Below are 21,892 nucleotides of genomic sequence, written 5' to 3'. Positions count from 1 at the left end.
ATTTCCTAGTTGGTCTGTAAATCATCAGGAGCACAGACCTTATGAATGTTTATTGCATATCTAACATAAATGTTCCTTCGTTTTTTCCATAGTACCGCTACTTCTAAAGTGGTGAAAATGTTTCCAGCCCTATGTATAAATAATAATTTATAGTTTTAAAAAATGGATGAACTAATTTTGTTTCTTTCAAAAAAATTTTAAAACTTGTTTATTTATTGTAGAATTAAATATTTGGGTGTTTTATCCCCCCTCCCCCCCATGTTTGTGTGCTGTAAAAACACAAAGAATGTAGATTGTATTCGGCAGTAAATTCAAAAAGACACTGCAACAAGTACATGTTGTAGTCATCCTTTATTAAAACTGACATATAAATAATGACCCAGATTGGCCAAACAGCTCTGAACAGTAAGTGCCAAGGAACAGCAGACTTTATGGATGCTTGTTTTTTTGCACATTACAGATGGACAAGCTATTTAAAAAGTAAATCAGATTGCAGTTTTGAATAGTGATGCTCAAATACAAGGTCTATGTGTACAACAAAACAGAGCCTCCTGTAGGCTGCCAGACCACATAGGCTCTACCAACAGCCAATCACAGCCCATATTTGGTACCCTCAGTGACTTTTTCATGCTTATGTTGCTCTTCGACTTTTTTTTACATTTGAATGTGGCTCATGGGGAAAAAAAGGTTGGGGACCACTGGTCTAGAGGGACAAGAATTGGTTGCCTTAAATACATATACAGTGTTCTGCAGGTATTTACTTTCCAACTCAGTAACAGTAGGGACAAATCCTCAGTTTGAAATAATTCAAAAGACATTTTGCTCCATACTTTTCTCTAGTAACCATGACAATCAAGGAATATGCAGTATTTACTGAAATCACCCTCACGTGAAAGGTAACATGTTAAGTAGTTCAGAAATTGTATAAATGGGCAGAATCATGAATAAACTAAAAATGTGTATTTCTCCTTATTTAGCCATTGGCAAATGAAAGCAGACTAATATTGTATCACTACTGTATTATGGGAAACCTTTATAATATCGGTCATTGATTTCTCTGATTTGAAGATGTTCACTCAAACTCCCTTCTGATGCAGCGACAATTACATAATCAAAATGGTGCGAAGGCTGTAATTAAAACAAAGACATAATAGTTTATCTTTCATGAGAGTTCATATAGCCAATTGCCAATAGTCACCTGAATAAGGGGCCACTCAAAACCCTGCTTCCCATTACATTCTTTTTTTATGCCATTCCCAAGCCAACTCTAGCCCAGTAATACACGTGGAGACCTATTTATTGAAGGCTGAACTTTAGTGGTTTTAGAGGTTTTTGAAACCACAACTAAACTCACTTTCTCTAAAAACACGAACACATTTTAGCTGAATAAGAAAAGTATGAATGGAAAATGACACTGAACAATCTGAAAAAAGAACTAATACCTCTAAACCTATAAAAATGTGAGTTTTTCGGAAAATTCCTAGTAAAATAAATCTGAAAACCTCCAAACTGATTTTAAATGGTCCAATAGGATCAGCACAGCTCCCATTAACTTCTATAGGACCACAACAACTTTTAACTGACAAAATCTTGTATTAGAGTTAATAAATCTCAAATTTTTAGAGCTTTTTAAAAAAAATAGGAAAACCACAAATTTTTAGACATGGAAAAAAAAATCGAAATTCGATTGTAAATCAGCCCCACAGTCCAACATGACTGAGTAGGTAGAGCTTTTCTGTCAGATGGATTACAAACAGTAAACAGTACTGTGGCCTACTAAAGGATAATATTGTCCCCACCCAAGTGTAAGTGACAGAATCAACGTTGAAGCTCAAGGCCAAGATGCTGTAAGTATACTAGAACAGCTACAAATTATCTAGATTAGGCTACTGGGGTGAACTAGAATCCTTAAATGCTTGGGGTGGGGACAAGTTTATTTGGTAGTAGTGTTATTAGTTAGTCTAGGATCTAGGGGTTTTTGTAGATAACAAGTTGTCTAATTCTGGGCAGCGTCATTCTGTGGCTACTAAAGCAAATAAAGTTCTGTCTTGCATAAAAAAGGGCATTAACTCAAGGGATGAAAACATAATTATGCCTCTTTATAGGTCCCTGGTAAGGCCTCATCTGGAGTATGCAGTGCAGTTTTGGACTTCAGTCCTTAAGGGGGATATAAATGAGCTGGAGAGAGTGCAGAGACTTGGAACTCAGAGGCGGGCCTCGCATGCGCATGCGCAAAATGGAGTTTTCGCGCATGCGCAGAAGCGAAAAAGACGCGTTAACAACCAGACAGTCGGGAACAGGACTTGGGGTAGGCGACAGAGGAGGTACGTGCCTGGCGCCCCCCCAGCTTTGCGCCCTAGGCACGTGCCTACTCTGCCTACCCCTAGTTCCGGCCCTGGTGCAACTAAGCTGGTTAGAGGGATGAAGACTTAAATTATGAGGGTAGACTGTCAAGGTTGTTTTCTCTTGAAAAAAGGTGCTTGCGAGGGGAAATGATTACACTTTACAAGTACATTAGAGGACATTATAGAAAAATAGCAGGGGACCTTTTTAGCCATAAAGAGGATCACCGTACCAGAGGCCACCCCTTTAGATTAGAAGAAGAGAACTTTAATTTGAAGCAACGTAGGGGGTTCTTCACAGTCAGGACAGTGAGGTTGTGGAATGCACTGCCGGGTGATGTTGTGATGGCTGATTCAGTTAATGCCTTTAAGAATGGCTTGGATGATTTCTTGGACAGACATAATATCAAAGGCTTTTGTGATACTAAGCTCTATAGTATATATATAGTATAGATATGGGTATATAGAATTTATGTGAAGGTATGGAGGGGTGTGTGTATGGATGCTGGGTTTTCATTTAGAGGGGTTGAACTTGATGGACTTTGTTTTTTTTCAACCCAATTTAACTATGTAACTATGTAACTATTCACAGATATGGCAATTTATTATATTCAGAGAAATGTGCGCAAAGTGTGCTTTGCTCTGACATCAGTAGCTAACAATAACCTACCTTTCTCCTTTGTTAAGGAGATCATACGCTTCATTGATTTTTGCAAGTGGCATTTTGTGTGATATCAATCCATCAAGGTCAAACTTCTTTGCCATTAAATCACAAACCAGTTTTGGGATATCTTTGCTTTTAAATCCTGTAATGTAGTAGTACAAATTGTACATATATGTCAATAATATAACTTTTACAATGATTAATTGACTAGTTTGTCAGTGTTTTCCAGATTGCTACATTTCCCGAGTAGGATCTTTTGTATGCTTCCAATCTGTCTCAGGTAACACAATGCCCCATTTATAGACTGTTCTCTCCAATTGCCTGACTCTACACTAATGGCCCTTATGAAGTACAGCAGAACCCCAAAATTGAATAAAATCCAGGAAAATGTTAAATCAGGATTATGCATTATATATTGGTGGGACCACAAAAAAAGGGTGTAAAATGTGAATCAGGGAATTTTAAATTAAGGTTTCACTGTAACTCACTGAATAACTGTTCTTTTCACACACTAAGCACATCCATTGTAGCCTCTTGGATCCTACCCCCCACATACTAAACTCCTTGTTGGACCACAACAGTCCTTGCTGCCTCTTTCCTCTAAGGTGAGCTCTTTTGGCCACCTATATAACCTTTGTAGGTTCTCTGGAACTGGAAACTCCCCATTCTAAAATTTTCTAAGGAAATCCCCTACAGGGTAAACCTAGGGGTTGCTTCCTGATGATGGTTCGATGTAGGGGCTAAAACGTTAAATAAATCCATTATAAATGCATACTGTATATACTGCAATGTGTTCTGGGCATTTAAGGGGTTGTTCAACATTTTTTTCAGTTCAGTTGGTTTCAGATAATTCACCAGAAAAAAAGACTTTGTCCAATTACTTTTTATTTTCTATGTGTGACTATTTTTCTAATATTGAAGTGTAAATCAAATTTTTACCTTCTAAATTTTTCCTTATTGGAGGCATAACAATACTAATTGGTATCTTTAAGGTTTAGATTACTTTTTAGAGGACTTAAGGTATGGTGATCCAAATTAGGGAAAGATGCCTTGTCCCATACCTATGGTTGGCACTGTACTATGATATACTGTACTTGTGAGTGGATGTGAACCTTGGAAATATTGATTGGTTGGATTTCTGTTTTATGTGCTGTAATGATATATAATATGAGTATAAATGTACATTTTATTGCAGCTTCAGTGGAGAAATGTATAATGTGGCTGTGACCTTGAGTGGGTGTGGTTAAGGGTGAGTGCCCGTGTGTGTAGCAAGCCACATCTCCACCCCTGTCCCTGGATCTCATCATGAAAACCCAGTAACCATAGTCGATTACACACAATATATAAATTCTGATCAAATGTAAAGTATTTTCAATTTGACAAATTACCTCCAAGTAAACTGCCTTTCAAAGTTCGTCCTGAGAGCAGCACCATTGGATCGAAGCTCATCTTTGCTGTCGCATGAGCTAGGCCAACAATAACTGTTGTTCCAGATGCAAAGTTGGTGGACAGAAGAGCAGACAGCTAAGAAATGCATAAACAATGATATATGAAGTAGTCAAATAGATTCAATTACTGTTACATGAATAGAAAAGGGTAGAAAACAGTTATAAGTTGGTTTTATTGTTTGACAAACAGATTGTGTAACCACTTATAATTCTATCGCCAGAGAGAGGGAATTCAGATCTGAGAGCATTTAAAGGCGAACTCCCTTGATTTAATATACATGGAGGCCTATCAACAGTCTCATTTGAGTAGTTTTAGTGTTTTTTTAAACCATGAACAAACTCACTTTCTCTAAAACCATGAATACCATGGAATTTATTAAAAGATCCAAATCTAAAAAGTATGAATTAAAAAATACCCCACAAAATGATGCACTAAAAAATATCAATACCTCAAAATTTTGAGTTTTTTTTGATTATATTCATTTACTAGTGAAAAAAATTAGAAAACCGCTTAAAAGTCTTAATGACTTCTAAAGGACCTCAACTAGTTTTACTTGGTGAAGTTTTGTATTAGGGTTTTTCATGGTTTTCGAGTTTTAAAAAAATATAGAAAAGCCACAAATTGTTAGAGATTCGTGAAAAAAATAAAAGTTTGATTGTTAGTACTGTAAATAGTCCCCTTAATGTTGCGAAGACTGGAAAGAAACCTATCTACACATACTTCAATTGGCAAATTGTGTTGAGTTTGTTATGCCACAAACACTTTGCGAACCTTCATCAGTTTTCCTACACAGAATGTAGTTCAAGCCATTGGGCATGACTTTTTTCTTCATTTCAAAGTTGGGGTACAATTAAAGGGATTTAGGCAATGAACAACAAAGTGGCCCCAGGGAATTTTAAGGCTCTGGTGGAAATGGATGTGTTCAGAGAACAATAATAATTTGTATTGTGCCAAACACATAAATATAAAAAACAGTATATTTGTGATGTCTGAAATGAAACCCATAAGCTGTTTTTGGACTAAAACAGTATCCCCTTAGAACCTTTTTGTTGGAGGAGGGGAAACCTAGATTTGATTAATATTCCATAACAGAGACCACTGCAATGAACATTTCATCCATATGCCATCACCTTTCCCAATAGGAGCCATTTCCATGATATCCATGGTTTCCTTTTTTTTTTTGCTTCCAGTGCTTCAGATTTGGAGATCACTCTTGTTGTAAAAGTTCACATAGAGTAACGGAGAAGCTATGACAGACAGAACAGATGGCTTGCACATTACATTTCTCTGTCTAATGTGGCTAACAAATTCTGAGGGTTACCAAAAATTGCCACCGATGTGTAAAAATTAGCACAATTGCATGTGCAACAATTGTGCTTGTGTCTGCAATCATAAATAATACATGTAGTTCATGCATTGTTCCCTTTTTGTTGTGTTTACTAACCATGACATTGGTGTCTCCCACAAACTCAAATGAGTAGTCCACTCCCAGGCCAGTCATCTTTGTGAGCACTTCATGGACAGGTTCCTTAATATCATTTGGATTAATGCATTCAGTGGCTCCTAATTTTTTGGCTGCTGTAAACTTATTGCTGTTTGTATCCACTCCAATGATCTTAGAAGCACCAGCTGCCTTACAGCCAATAACTCCAGACAGACCAACACCACCCAGGCCAAACACAGCACATGTAGATCCTGGCTCAACCTGCAGAGTGTAGACATAGACAATTCATTAGGAATTAAAATAATGTGGTGTGAATACACAGCCAGACAGATACAGTGTTCTTGCATATATGTATTTTCCTAGCCCCATAACCCTAATTTTGCTGTTCCCCAATTAGGTTTCGCTTGTAGGACTAGACTTAAGCCGAAATCCATCTTAGCCATAAACCTATTAAAGAATATGAGTACAGGGGACACTATACAAATCCAAATAAGTATGCTACTGTGGTAGTGACACTAAAGACAGACTATGAACTGGTAAGTAATGGTTGTGACTCAAGCCAAGCAATAAATCCAATGAATGTTATATTAATAAATATATGTTGCGTGTTCTCTTTACAATTACTATAGTTACATAGTTAAATCGGGTTGAGAAAAGACCAAAGTCCATCAAGTCCATACATACATACAATCATACCGATTATCACACCAATATCTATAAATATTATAGATTTTAGTATCACAATAGCCTTGGATATTACACGTATGCTTGTCTAAAAACCATATCAGCCATCACAACATCACCCGGCAGTGCATTCCACAACCTCACTGTCCTGACTGTGAAGAACCCCCTACGATGCTTCAAATGAAAGTTCTTTTCTTCTAGTCTAAAGGGGTGGCCTCTGGTACGCTGATCCTCTTTATGGGTAAAAAGGTCCTCTGCTATTTGTCTATAATGTCCTCTAATGTACTTGTAAAGTGTAATCATGTCCCCTCGCAAGTGCCTTTTTTCCAGAGAAAACAACCCCAACCTTGACAGTCTACCCTCATAATTTAAGTCTTCCACCCCTCTAAACAGTTTAGTTGCACGTCTCTGCACTCTCTCCAGCTCATTTATATCCCTCTTAAGGACTGGACTCCAAAACTGTACTGCATACTCCAGATGAGGCCTTACCAGGGACCTATAAAGAGGCATAATTATGTTTTCATCCCTTGAGTTAATGCCCTTTTTATGCAAGATAGTACTTTAGAATGACACAGCCTGGAATTTGAAAACCTCTAGATTCTTCTCATTTAAGGAAACTCCCAACACACTGCCATTTAGTGTATAACTTGCATTTACTGTATATTATTTTTGCCAAAGTGCATAACCTTGCATTTATCAACATTGAACCTCATTTTCCAGTTTTTCTGGCCAGTTTTCCAATTTAGTCAAATCGCTCTGTGTGGAAGCATATTGCAGGGAACTTATAGCTCTGCACAATTAGTATCATCTAGCAGAAATAGAAACAGTACTATAAGGGGCATATTTATCAAGGGTCGAATTTCGAATTGAAAAAACGTCGAAATTCGATTCAAAAAGACCAACCAAAATTAAATCAAAGGTTTTTTTTGGTCGAATAGGTCAGTATTCGAGCAAATAGGTCAGTATTCGGCTAAATTTGAATCGTACAAAGGAATAGTGTATTCGATCGAATTCGATTCAAAGTTTTTCCCCCAAAAAACTTTGATTTTTCAAAGTCCACCAATTGACTCCAAGTAAGATCTAGGAGGTCCCCTATAGGCTAAAACAGGAATTTGGCAGGTTTTAGATGGCGAATGGTCGAAGCCGAATTTTTAAAAAGACAGTACATGATAACTTTCGATAATTCGTATTATTCGACTATTCCCTAGTCGAAGAACACAAAAAATAGCTTGAAATTCAATTTTTTTCATTCAAAAAATTCACCTCGACCTTTGATAAATCTGCCCCTATGGGGCAAATTCACTAACCTCTGAAGATTCGCCAGCGACGGCTTCACTCACATCGTCAGGACATCGCTAATTCACTAAAATCCGAAGTTGCACCCAGGGTGCCGAACGCAGGCGAACTAGGGCTAGCGTTACTGCAGCAAGTGAAGCGAAGTTGCGCTAGTGTTGCCTAATTTGCATACGGCGGGAAGTTAAAGTTGAATGGACGTATATGTTGCAGCAAATACATTACACTACACAAGCCCAGGAAACCTTAATAAAATAAAATAGAGTTGTTATAATGCCCTACACATGAGCCCAGTGTATAGTTTATGTGCCATATTTTAGGAAATGTAGGGGGGAAGCCGATTACCCCAGAAAAAATTTACGATCTTTTGCAGCCTATCACCCTGAAAAATGAAAAGTCGCCAGCGTTTTTTGGGAAAATTTGAATTTGAAAAATTTCCAACTATTTTTTGAGGAAATTCTATCTACTCTACTCCACTTCGCCTGGTTTGAGGCGGCGAAGGCAAGTCTGGTGCATCTTAGTGCATTTGCATAGTTACGTCCATTCGCCAGAGCGCAACTTCGCCAGGCGTAAGGAAGCAAATTACCGATAGAGTCTATTTCTGTCACTAGTGAATTTTCGCCCTTTAGTAAATCTGCCCCTATGTGTAATCATTATAAAGGTTATGATAATTAAAAGGCTAAGTATATGTATAACATTGTTTAGTCCTTAATGAATTCCTAAGACAATGATGATATATTCACACTGTGACGAATGAAACTACAGATGCTTATGAAGGTGAACTTTAACTTTGTAGTCTACATAAAAAAATACATAAAATAAGAACAACAAAAATAAGAGCTGTAATATTGGTAGAAGACAGAAGGAGGTGAATGAATTGTTTTCCATTTGTATTTGTCCAGTAGGGCTTATAATAAAGAAGCACAATACCATCATTCTTTTTTTGATTTGTTTCAGATATTTATGATTTGCTAATTAGTAGTAAAATATCCCAAGGCCCCAGGAATCACTGGGCTCAATTAAGTAGATCATCTTTTGCTTTCATGATGGAGGAGATTGTGATGATTTATAATTTTATAACATGCTTATAAAATGCACCCATTCATGACAGACAGTTCAAGGACTTTCATGAACTCTCACCAACCAGCTAACTTACCTTAAAAGGGTGGTTCACCTTTAAGATAACGTTTAATATGCTATTGAATGGCTAATTCGAAGCAACTTTTCAATTGGTCTTCATTATTTATTTTTATTGTTTTTTTTTTAATTACTTGCCTTCTTCTTCTCAATCTTTCCAGCTTTCAAATGGGGATCACTGATCCCATCTAAAAAAAAAATGCTCTGGAAGGCTACAAATGTATTGTTATTGCTTCTTTTTATTACTCATCTTTCTATTCAGATCTCCTATTCATATTCCAGTCTCTTAGCCAAATCAATGCATCAATGCTAGGGCAATTTGAACCCAAGCAACTAAATTGACAAAATTGCCGGAGAGCAACTGAATAAAAAGCTAAATTACTCAAAAACCACAAATAATAAAACATGAAAACCAACTGCAAATTGTCTCAGACTGTCACTCTCTTCATCATACTAAAAGTTAATTTAAAGGTGACCAACCTCTTTAACATTGTTTACAGGAGCACAGTAACCAAAAAACCCTACCACATTTGCACAGCTCAACATATCCATTGGCTTTTCCATAATAAAATACTAGGGGCCAGATTGACTGGATCAATCAATTTTGATAGATTGTTCAATAACAATTCTACTATTCATCAACGAATATAAATAGCCTAATTTTATTAGATAAATTTAGAACAAATCATATTGAACTGATCTAATGATTTTGTGCAAAATTTACCAATACACTACAGTCATGAAATTGTACCAGATTACAAAGTCCTCACCTTAGCAGTGTTCAGAGCAGAACCGTAACCAGTGGAAAATGCACAGCCAATCAAACACACTTTATCGAGAGGAGCATTGTCATCAATCTTAGCCACGCATATTTCATCCAATACAGTGTATTCAGTAAAGGTGCTGGTGCTGACAAAGTTGTGAATCAGTTTCCCCTTGCATGTAAATCTGCTGGTGTTGTCCAACATGAGCCCGGAAAATTTCCCAAAACTGTTTAAATGTAGGTCATAATATGATCAGTAAAGAATAAAACTGTAAAAGTAAATATACAGAAACAACGTCATTTGCCTGACTATATTATTGTATGTTTAATTTTAGTAAAGGTACTAAAGGTACATACATGAACATAGTTCTCTGGCACATTGTCCCAAAAATAAAGTATATATTGGGCCAGATTCAGTTCTACAGTCACGTGACAACCCAATAGAAGTATATGGGGACTTTTTAAATTGAATTAAGAGATTCAGTTAGATGAGAAAATGTTTCTGGCCCTTAGTGTTTTGTGTTTGATTTCCTATTTTTGCATAATTCTGCTCACAGATCACACATTTATAAATATAGTTCAGAGAACAAATGAAAGTCACAAATCGTATCACACAAGCCACTTTTGCAAGAGACCACACTCTCAGGACTTATGTACCAGTTTAAATAGTTATAATTATAATAATAATATTTTCAGCCGAAATGTACGTTTTTTGCCTTTAATAAACTATTTAAACTGGCACATAAGTTATGAGAGTGTGGTCTCTTATAAAAGTGGCTGAAAAACACAAGAGTACCTTAGAAGTGGAGATTGCGGAGAAGTGTACGTGTTATTACACTGCTATTTGGTCAGTAGTTTTGCTGTTTAGAAAATGTGTTCCTATTCTAGTATGTACAGCAAAAAACATAGAAAACACTAACTCAGATTTTTCACATATGTTGCTCTTGGGATTTAAACAGTTCTGGCATTCTCCACACTGGGGAAGCGACAGAGGAATTACTTTGTCTCCTAGGGAGAAAGACATGAATGTAAAACAATTAAAGTAAAGTATCTGCTAAAACATACTGTATAAACAATGTACACAATATTGACAAAATACTCTGTCTAAATGTCATTTAGACAAATGATTGTGGTTCTTTGTCTCCTGCATACTGTAAATGCTTGTATTGATGTTTAACAAATGAAAGCATTTTCTCCTTCTAAATAAGCAGGATCAAGTATAAATTAAAAACTTTCTTTAAAAGAGTAGTTCAAATTTAACATACAGTATAATTTATATTTATAGTTTATATTATATTATTTGCAATTAGTCTTTCATTTTGTTTTTTCTACACTGATTTGTTTTTCTTCTTTTCTTCTGTTAAATGGCTTGCAAACCTGTTTTTAACTTTAATAAAAAGGTGTCTCTATGCATTTATATTTTGATAAGTACAAGTAAAAACACCCTTCAAAATATTTAATAATTCTGTAATTATTTGTTCTCTGGCAGCTTATTGACCAACACAAACTTATTTATGAAGATCTTCAAGACTGATATGCATTAAATGAAAACAAGTACTTTCTTGTGCTCCTAGCCTTCCTCCTAGCCTTCCTAATGGATCCATGAACTTATTAATATACATAAGCACTTGATAGGCTCCGTACATGAAAACAAGCTGGACTACTAGTTGCTATATCTTTATATGAAGAATACTAAGGGGCCTATTTACATAGAGGCCCATTTATTAAAGGTTGAATTGTAATGATATTAGAGTTTTTTGAAACCACAAATAAACCGCAAATGTCAGCCATTTATGAAGAACCAAACTAAAAAAGCACAAACGGGAAAAAGTCGCAGAAAAATTGATAAATCTGCAACTTTTTCAACGTGTTGGGTGATAACAAAAACACTTGAAAACCTCAAAAGTCATGAAGCAAAGAAAGCTCTTCCAGTTGTAAAAGGGACCTCTGCCATTGACTTCTACATGATTTTGACAGGTTTTAGCTGGAGTAATTTCGGATTAAGAATTGTTGCAGTTTTTATGCAGAATAAAACCTGGAAAAGTTGTTTTTCCGCACCTTTTTTGCATTTTGCAGTTTAGTTACATAGTTAGTTACATAGTTACATAGTTAAATTGGGTTGAAAAAAGACAAAGTCCATCAAGTTCAACCCCTCCAAATGAAAACCCAGCATCCATACACACACCCCTCCCTACTTTTAATTAAAATTCTATATACCCATACCTATATTAACTATAGAGTTTAGTATCACAATAGCCTTTAATATTATGTCTGTCCAAAAAATCATCCAAGCCATTCTTAAAGGCATTAACTGAATCAGCCATCACAACATCACCCGGCAGTGCATTCCACAACCTCACTGTCCTGACTGTGAAGAACCCTCTACGTTGCTTCAAATGAAAGTTCTTTTCTTCTAGTCTAAAGGGGTGGCCTCTGGTACGGTGATCCACTTTATGGGTAAAAAGGTCCCCTGCCATTTGTCTATAATGTCCTCTAATGTACTTGTAAAGTGTAATCATGTCCCCTCGCAAGCGCCTTTTTTCCAGAGAAAACAACCCCAACCTTGACAGTCTACCCTCATAATTTAAGTCTTCCGTCCCTCTAACCAATTTAGTTGCACGTCTCTGCACTCTCTCCAGCTCATTTATATCCCTCTTAAGGACTGGAGTCCAAAACTGAACTGCATACTCCAGATGAGGCCTTACCAGGGACCTATAAAGAGGCATAATTATGTTTTCATCCCTTGAGTTAATGCCCTTTTTTATGCAAGACAGAACTTTATTTGCTTTAGTAGCCACAGAATGACACTGCCCAGAATTAGACAACGTGTTATCTACAAAGACCCCTAGATCCTTTTCATTTAAGGAAACTCCCAACACATTGCCATTTAGTGTATAACTTGCATTTATATTATTTTTGCCAAAGTGCATAACCTTGCATTTATCAACATTGAACCTCATTTTCCAGTTTGCTGCCCAGTTTTCCAGTTTAGACAGATCACTTTGCAAAGTGGCAGCATCCTGCATGGAACCTATAGTTCTGCACAATTTAGTATCATCTGCAAAAATAGAAACAGTACTTTCAATGCCCACCTCCAGGTCATTAATAAACAAGTTGAAAAGCAAGGGACCTAGTACAGAGCCCTGCGGTACTCCACTAACAACACTGGTCCAATTAGAAAATGTTCCATTTACCACCACTCTTTGTAGTCTATCTTTTAGCCAGTTCTCTATCCAGGTACAAATACTATGTTCCAGGCCAACATTCCTTAATTTAACCAGTAACCTTTTGTGTGGCACTGTATCAAATGCTTTAGCAAAGTCTAAGTAAATCACATCCACTGCCATCCCAGAATCGAGGTCTCTACTTACATTCTCGTAAAAAGAAATTAAGTTAGTCTGGAAAGATCTATTACGCATAAAACCATGCTGGCACAAACTCATAGTATTATGATTTGCTATGAAGTCCAGTATCTTATCCTTTATTAACCCTTCGAAAAGCTTTCCTAATACTGACGTCAGACTAACTGGCCTATAGTTTTGAGGCTGAGAACGGGATCCTTTTTTGAATAGAGGCACCACATTAGCAATTCGCCAGTCTCTCGGCACAATGCCAGATCTCAATGAATCCTGAAAAATTAAGTAAAGAGGTTTGGCAATCACAGAGCTAAGATCGCTAATTACCCTGGGATGAATACCATCTGGCCCTGGACCTTTGTTAATCTTAACATGTTCAAGTCTTTTTTGAATTTCTTCATGTGTGAACCATGCATCATTAGTTGTATTACTAGAATTGGGAGTGTTAAGAAGGAAACCTTCACTTACTGGTTCTTCATTTGTGTAGACAGATGAAAAATACGAGTTTAGAATCTGCGCTTTTATTTTGTTTTCATCAACCAGCTGACCCCCCTCTGATAGTAAGGGTCCCACCCCTTCCTGCTTCATTTTTTTACTATTGACATATTTAAAAAATAATTTTGGATTTTTTTTACTGCTTGCTGCAATATCCTTTTCTATAGCAATTTTAGCTTGCCTTATAGCTTCTTTGCATGATTTATTGGCCTCCTTGTACCTTATAAATGTTTCGGCTGTACCAGCTAACTTGAAAGCCTTAAAAGCACGTCTTTTCTTACCCACCTCAACACCAACGCTTCTATTGAACCAAAAAGGTTTTGCTTTGCAACAACGTTCCTTGCTTACAAGTGGAATATACTGACAAGTATATTTATTAAGCAGCATTTTAAAGACTTCCCATTTTTGTTCTGTGTTTAACCCTGTGAAAAGCATTTCCCACTTAATATGTTGCAGAGATGCCCTTATACTGTCAAAGTTTGCACGTCTGAAATTTAGTGTTTTAGTTACTCCCTTATAGAATTGCTTCTGCAACAGCATCTCAAAGGAGACCATGTTATGATCACTATTCCCTAAATGCTCACCCACACAAATGTTAGAGATGAGTTCAGTATTGTTAGTTATTACAAGGTCCAAAAGAGAGTTATTCCTAGTAGGTTCTTGAACGAGCTGGAATAAAAAGTTGTCATTCAGCATATTTACAAACCTACTAGCTTTTTCTGTCTTAGCAACCCCAATACCCCAGTCAATGTCTGGATAATTGAAGTCACCCATAGCAACCACTTGACCCAGCTGTGAAGCCGCTTGTATCTGCAAGAGTAGCTGGGCTTCATACTCGACACTTATACGAGGTGGTTTATAGCATACACCAATGATAATTCTTTTTGATACCTTTTGCCCAGTCGTAATCTCTACCCAGAGTGATTCTACACCCTCACCAGTGCCAGCTATTTTTATTTCTTTAGCGCATGGCTTTAATTCAGGCTTTACATACAAACCCACTCCTCCACCCTTTTTAATCCCTCTGTCCCTCCTAAAAAGGGTGTAACCATTTAAATTCACAATCCAGTCACATGTTTCATCCCACCAGGATAATTGGCTCTTTGCTTTTTTTTTTTTTTAAGAATTTTTTTTTTAAACCTCTAAAATTTTAGATTTATGAAGTTCAATAGCCACGTACAACTCTTAATACAAAACGTTGTCAAGTTAAAGCCGTCAAGGTCCCAAAAGAAGTCAATGTGAGATGCCTTTATCCTACTGGACCTTTTTTTCAGCCATTCAGACCTTCAGATTTTTTTCGCAAGTAGTTGTCTGAAAAACTTACATTTCTATAGATTCTAAAGGTTTTCGTATTTTTTAGTGCATATGTCAGCATTTTGTTTTGTTCGTACTTTTTATAATCTGAAATTTTAATAACCAACATGGCATTCAAGGTTTTAGAGAAAATTAGTAGTGGCAATTAATTGTGGTTTCAAAAACCTACAGTACCTCTAAAATAACATTTTATACATTTTATAAAACTTTTTACAATTTTTAAAATCACGACTTTGCATTTTGAAATATATTTAGGTGCAGATTTATCAAAATGAGCTCACTACAGAAAAACTCACCCACTTCCTATTCAATCCTGTGAGATTTTTAGAATTGTATTTACTGATGGGTGAAAGTTACAGTTTTCCATTTGATAAATACAATTCTAAAAATCTCATAGGAATGAATAGAAAGTGGCCGAGTTTTTCTGTGGTGAGGTCTTATCTCACATTTTGATAAATCTGCTCCCACGTGGTATCTAAAATTAATTTCTCTTTGGTGTTCAGTGCAAGTCTCACCTGGTTTTACTTTTTTCACTCCTTCTCCCACACTTTCCACTATACCAGCTCCTTCATGCCCCAAAATCAATGGGTACTTCACATTAGCTACTGCTCCAACCATGATATGGTAATCTGTATGGCAAACTCCAGATGCCACTATCTGCATTATAGAATGAAAAATGTTTAGATTTATATTGTGAAGGTTAAAAACTGCAAAAAAAAAAGCATATTCTGATCAATCATTTCATTTTTCAAGATTTTAACAAACAAGATCTTAATACACATCATACATGTCAGTGGGTGTAAGTTGAATTCAGGTAGTATTATTATGAAAAAACATTATGAATACAATAATACAGACAATGAAACCTGTAGTAAAAATAAGGTAACATGAATACCTTTTCAAAGTATGGTTACCTCTTTCTCATATAATCTCGTCTATATTATGCCGTTCTAAATCTAAATTTGATACTCTCAAATGAACAGAGATCATAAAGGTACATAAGACTGTCTGATTTCTTGGGTGGATTCATGCAATATTTGTATATTGACCTTCTCACAGCCGCAAATACTATTTTGAGGAATTTAATCAGATTTGTATTTTCTTTTCTTCTAGAATATTTAAAAGATTAAATAATGAAAACCCCTACCCTCTACCCTCCATAGTCCCCCCTCCCTGTTATCAGTGCACAGGTGTTAATACCTGTAAATGCCTCTAAGTCTTTAATTTCCCCGCAGAGTCAGCGCAGAGGAGCTCATGGGCACCATCTTCCAGCACTTTGGGAATCTTCGGGACCCTTCGGCCATTTCCGTGGCTTTGGCGCATGCGCAGTTATTCGGGACCAGAATATTGCTACAACTGTGCATGTGCCGATACAGCGGTTACTTACTGAAGATTCCTGAAGTGGTAAAGATGGCCCCCGTGAGCTCCGCTGCACTGACTCTGCATAGAGGGGTAATTAAAGACTTAGGGGCATTTACAGATATTAACATCTGTGCGGGGGGACAGGGAGGAGGGAAGTATGGAGGGTAGGGGGTAGGGCTTTTCATTAGTTGGGGTTTAGTTCTTCTTTAAGCTTCAATGAGATGTTTACCCTCATGATGTCAGAATATGCCCCTTGGGATAGAAACCGCATAATCAATCACAAACATCTTTGTTACATGCATTAAACAGTATAATACAATAGGAGGGCTATCTGAGGTGTTTAGGAAGCTTGGGGATAGCTTGCATTGAGCAAATGCCTTCTTAGGCAAGAATAAAACAGCAAGCTTGTAACTACATAAGTGATTTGTCTTTTTTTTGTTTGGATTCATCTATTTTTGCCAAACTCATTATCATACATTAATATTTAACTTTATTTTTTTGCTGCCCGGGCCCCTATCTTATCTAAACCCAGATAGTAAATGAGTAAAAAAACAACTCCAAACCTTATCTAAGAAAATGCTAAGAAATGCAGTCATAGTAGTACAACTGACAGTGTAATAAAGTAAGAAACCTATGTTATCAATAATTCTTACCTTTACACGAACTTCATGAGCTTTTGGAGGAGCAACTTGAATGGTCTCTACACTGAAGGGTTGGTCAGGTCCCCAGACCACGGCTGCCTTGCACTCAATTGTCTATAAAGAAATAATCAAATTTATTTGAAGGACTCTTTGTGGTAAAATACTCAAGTCATGATTTGTTATATGTGATTTTATTGCACTGAAATCCAATCATCAAAAGTAATATTTTACAGGTATGGGACCTGTTATTCGGAAGTGTAAGATTGCTGTGGTGAGCTTTAATTTCACACATTTGCAATTATAATTTCAATTTGCAATTATATTTAACTTGCTACTGCCAATGTGAAGAATGCATAGTACTATTTGCAATTAAGCTTCTGCGAATTTGTCTTCACCACAAAATTCGCAAAATGGGAATTTATGACGCTGGAGTAAATTTGTGGGCATCAAAATTGACTACCGCGTCAATTCCGACGCCGGGGACATTTGACGTGCATTATAGTCAACGGGTGTCCGTTTAATTGTTGTCGGAATTGTTGCCGAAGTCAGAATTGTTGCCGGGGTCAAAAAAACTTTGATGCCGGTGAATTTATTTCCACACGACGAAACACAGAAATTTGCTGCGAATTCACGCTTGGTGAATAAATCCGCCCATCACTACTTCTTCTCATGGTCTGTCTACTATGGGCGCCCAGTTTCACACATGTTGGGGCTATTTGCTTGCATTTTAGCTTATAATAAGTTAGAGGTTTAAAAAAACAAACAAAAAAACCCCAAAACTTTTTAGCAACCGGTTTCTTAAATGGTGATCTTGATTTATCTGTACCCACTATGGAAAGCAAAGGGACTTCCTGTCTCCACCAATTACTTCACAATGAAAGATGAAGGAGGGGTTGCATGACTCTGTGAGCCAAAGGAGGGGTTGGGAAATAGTTCTTATAAGCATTCATCCTTAAATTTCATCTTACAGTACTTAGCCAGGTTGGGCCTTTCTTTCCACTTGTTTCCAATTTAGGGGAAAACAATGGCTGTTACTTGTACAGATTTACCAGAACAAATGCCAATATTGATACAAATTTATCATGCACTTGCAGTTATGCTGGAATTCTGGGGGGGGGGCAATGGGATATAGCATGGCAATTTGTATCCAAATAGTTGTTTGCTTGCCAGGGTCATTGCTGAAAGCAAGGCAAATAAGAGGAAGGCAAATAATACAAAAACTATTTAAAAAAAGGAATTAGACATTCTATATGATACTAAAATTCAATTAAAATCCTAGTGGAAATAAATTATGTCCCCATTTGTATTTTTGGGGAATAAATCTAGCAAAAAAAAATAATACATACAGTACACATATAAGATCGATACGTTCTTTCAAACCACACTAATAATGTAAATGCTTCTATAGCTCCAAACAAACTCTTATGTACCAACATCTCCATGAATTCAAAGAGTTAAAAGCTAATTGCTTACTTTCCCAGCAGTGGACATGGTGTCTGTGCTTCCCGGCTGCAGTCTGTACACAGATAAACACAGTTTAGCCCAGTTATTTGGTACTATACCAAGGCGTGGGAGGGCATGATGCCAAATAGGAGTTTCTAGCTGAAGGCTACGTTCTAGCCTGCCTATTCTAAAATGGGCTGTTAGTACATGTATGTGTAAAGGTAAATATGCAGGGTTCCCTTGCACCACTGTGCAGATTTTCTATTTTATGTGTCGAGTTGGCTTTTGCTCCCTCAAACTGAACACACACAACAGACAAATGTGTGTCTACTGATTTGTAGTAACTCTTAGAGCAGTGAACCCCAATTATTTTTGAATTCCAGGCTTGGAGGCAAGTTTTGGCTGCATAAAAACCAAATGCACTGCCAAACAAAGCCTCAATTTAGGTTGACAATTCACATAAGGGCTACTAAATGGCCAATCACAGCCCTAATTTGGCAACCCAATAACATTTTTAATGCTAGTTTTGCTCCCCAACTCCTTTTACTGCTCACAGGTTCTAAAGGTTGGGGATCCCTGTCTTAGGGCAGGACTACACAGCCGATTCCGACTCGCTGCGCAAAATCGCAGGCGCCATGTCGGATGCAACGGAAATAAGGTAAGTAATTCAAATGTCGGATCGTGTCGGATGCTGCATGCTGCGTCTGCATCTGACAGTCGTGTCGCATTACATCTACAATGTGACACAAACCGACACTGGCATTAATTAACTTATTTCCGTCGCATCCGTCGTGACGCCTGCGATTTTGAGCAGCATATCGGATCGCGCTAGAATCAGCCGTGTAGTCCTGCCCTTAAGCAACATACAATACGGGCAGCATGCTGCATTCCTAATTAGGATGTATTTATTTAATTCCTAATGGCAAGCAGGGAGATAAGATGTGGAGTGCAAGCTGTAAATGCAGTTTTCACTGCTTTCATGTAAGTGCAGGAGTACTAGATTGTAGGAGTCTAACCCTCTTACTAACAGCAGAATTTGTGAGCCAATTATTGGAGGGGTGTGTGGCAGATATTTGTTCCAGGTGGATGTAGGGAGAGGCAAGTAATAAATAAAAATACAACTGTAGGGGAAATTAGTGATTTCCTGATATACATAGCTATGTAGTGTTATAGACACCGCCTTTGGATTTGCTTTAGATGACATGAGGCAAGACAAAGACTGATTTCACTATAGATATATATATATATTGCAGCAATTAAATATTTTGTGTTTTGATTAATGCTCTTCCTGGGAGTATGCCAAGTAACTACTGCCTGGTTTTGAACAGAGAACATAACAAATGCAAAACATTTCCATCCTGCCACACTGCCTCCAACTAGTTCATATTACGCCTAGACTGCAATGCACACTGTCCCAGAATGCATCTCCCTCGTCTCTCACTGTCCAAAACAGGAGTAGCTCTCCATAATCCTTCACCCCCTCTGTGATAATTAATTTGAAATAATTCATTGATTAATTAATGCATATCTACATGGTACTGGAAATGGAGATCATACAACCTTCATTACTGAGAAGGGACATATTGCCTCTTTCTTGGCTATTGAAGATTTACCAAGTGTCCAGATTTTGTTGGAACAAACATGGGTGACTCAAATCAGAGTCAAATCAGTAATCAGTTGTTAGGGGCAGACAGGTTTTTCTGACATCAACATGTTGACTATTTACAACTGGCTGTACTGATAGGTACCACTGTAGAGTTACTGTTGTTGTGCCAGACATATGTGAGCAAAACACATGAGTGCCACACTGGGAATTAGGAAACATTATGCTAATAAATCTGCAAACAAATCCAAGGGAAATGTATTACATGTTACATAGATATGCAGATCATTTGCAAGAGAGTGGGGGGCAGAGATGCCCTAAGAAAAGAGAAGGAGAGACCAGTAGTCAAAAGAGGAAAAAAAAACCAAAAGAAGAATGCATTCGAGAAGTTAAGGAGGAGAAAAGGAGAGAAATGTGAATATATAAATTTTGATTTAAACTTTTATCAGTGAAGGCTGGCAAGTGTATTGGGTTGTTTAGCATTCATTTTAGTTTATTTTATACTTATATAAGGTGATTATGGGGCATGGGTCAACTACTGGCACCAAAAAGGTAGGGGGGCACCACAATTGATTTGCTAAGGGCAGCGCAAATCATAAATCATAATCTTAAATCAGGTGCCAGGAATTAGTCACAAAACATTTGCATTTAGAAGGGATATGGTTGCAAAATAATAAGATGGAAAAGCACAGTAGAGGAGAAAACTTCTCTACTCAGTTGCCTGTTTTATCTCTACCTCTCTTTAGGTGCCTAGTGCCATTTTCTTTCTACCAGGAGGGGAGCTCTCTGGCCAACGTCCAACACCAGCACTGCGGAGCAAGAAGTGTGACAGATTGCTGGTGTGTTCAGCCAGTACCAAAGTACAGTCACAGTCCACTGGCAAGTCCATTTGCAGAAGAATCCCCCATTTGCAGAATCTTTGAGCTATACCTAAAAAATATGGGTCCCAGATAGTATCTATGCCTGAACATGGTGAATTAGCAGCAGTAAAAGTTTGGATTAGGGGTGTATCCTCTGAGCTAGGAGATTGATGGCTACAGGATAGTGCTGCTAAGTTTTGTGGAAGATCAGACTGCCAGGGCCACTGTTTGGTAGGCATTTTAATGTGGTGTGTTTTCCTTATGATATTATTTATTATTGTAATTTGTTTTAATACCAATGTAAGAATGATTTACCGCTTATGTATCTTCATATTCTGGGATGTTTTTGTTGAAATTTGTTGAAATTTTTGTCGAAATACTGCTGATAAAGTGTCCATTATCATTCTACTGATGATCGCAACATGCATTTTAATTTTAGCTGTATTACATTGTATTTTCAGGTCAAAGTATGTCCCTGACTTCTTTCTGCATTTGTATTAGCATGGAGTATGGGGTACAGTACACCGTAATATTCTCAGGCAATTTGCAATTTGTATTCATTTTTTTTCCTATTGGTTCTTTAACGATTTTCCTTTTCCTTCCAAAGTACAATATGAAATGCTTGCTTGCAGAGTATGTAAGATAAATGTCAAATTTTACAGATAAAGGCTTGGTATTGAAACTATCATTTTGCTCAGACCTTCTCTAAATTATCTTATTACTGCCTGGTTCTTAGGGTAAATGCTACAGTAAGTTCCGTATATATACATTATATATATAAAATACAGCATATTTAGTTTTGGCTTATTTTAAATCTTATTTTCTGCTTGGGAATCGCCCCTTTGGACAACTAGATGAAAAGGAGGAATTTGATAACCTATTCTATTTTTATAGTAATTAATTTACAGATTTAAACGATGGGTTCTAAAGGACAATATAATCACCAACTAACTAACATTTGATTTTTTTTTAATAAAAATGACTGTTTACATGAAAGCAACTAAACAATCTCTACAGTTAGTGCAGTTGATATCTAAAATAG

The 21,892-nt window shown here is 37.0% G+C and overlaps 1 protein-coding gene across 2 annotated transcripts; it reads right to left on the bottom strand.

Moving 5' to 3' along the window:
* Positions 1-334: 334 nt before the first annotated feature.
* On the bottom strand, positions 335-18,493 carry adh1b.L (alcohol dehydrogenase 1B (class I), beta polypeptide L homeolog). Of its 2 annotated transcripts, XR_005967051.1 has the most exons (10): positions 18,418-18,493; positions 16,957-17,058; positions 15,457-15,598; positions 10,697-10,784; positions 9,784-10,003; positions 5,900-6,160; positions 4,395-4,530; positions 3,013-3,148; positions 942-1,128; positions 335-851 (listed from the first exon to the last, which is right to left on the bottom strand). XR_005967051.1 is itself a non-coding variant. In XM_041590728.1 (9 exons), the coding sequence occupies exons 1-9, from the start codon at positions 18,433-18,435 to the stop codon at positions 1,104-1,106; spliced, it is 1,128 nt and encodes a 375-aa protein (XP_041446662.1). In that variant the 5' UTR covers positions 18,436-18,493; the 3' UTR covers positions 335-1,103. The 2 variants fall into 2 exon arrangements, 1 of the variants encoding a protein (XP_041446662.1); XM_041590728.1 differs by having other exon boundaries at positions 335-1,128.
* Positions 18,494-21,892: the final 3,399 nt, after the last annotated feature.

This window comes from Xenopus laevis, chromosome 1L (genome assembly GCF_017654675.1).
Source record: "Xenopus laevis strain J_2021 chromosome 1L, Xenopus_laevis_v10.1, whole genome shotgun sequence".
Classification (NCBI taxonomy): domain Eukaryota; kingdom Metazoa; phylum Chordata; class Amphibia; order Anura; family Pipidae; genus Xenopus; species Xenopus laevis.
The sequence above is the reverse complement of the archived record's forward strand: the minus strand, read 5'-3'. Positions and strand labels throughout refer to the sequence as shown.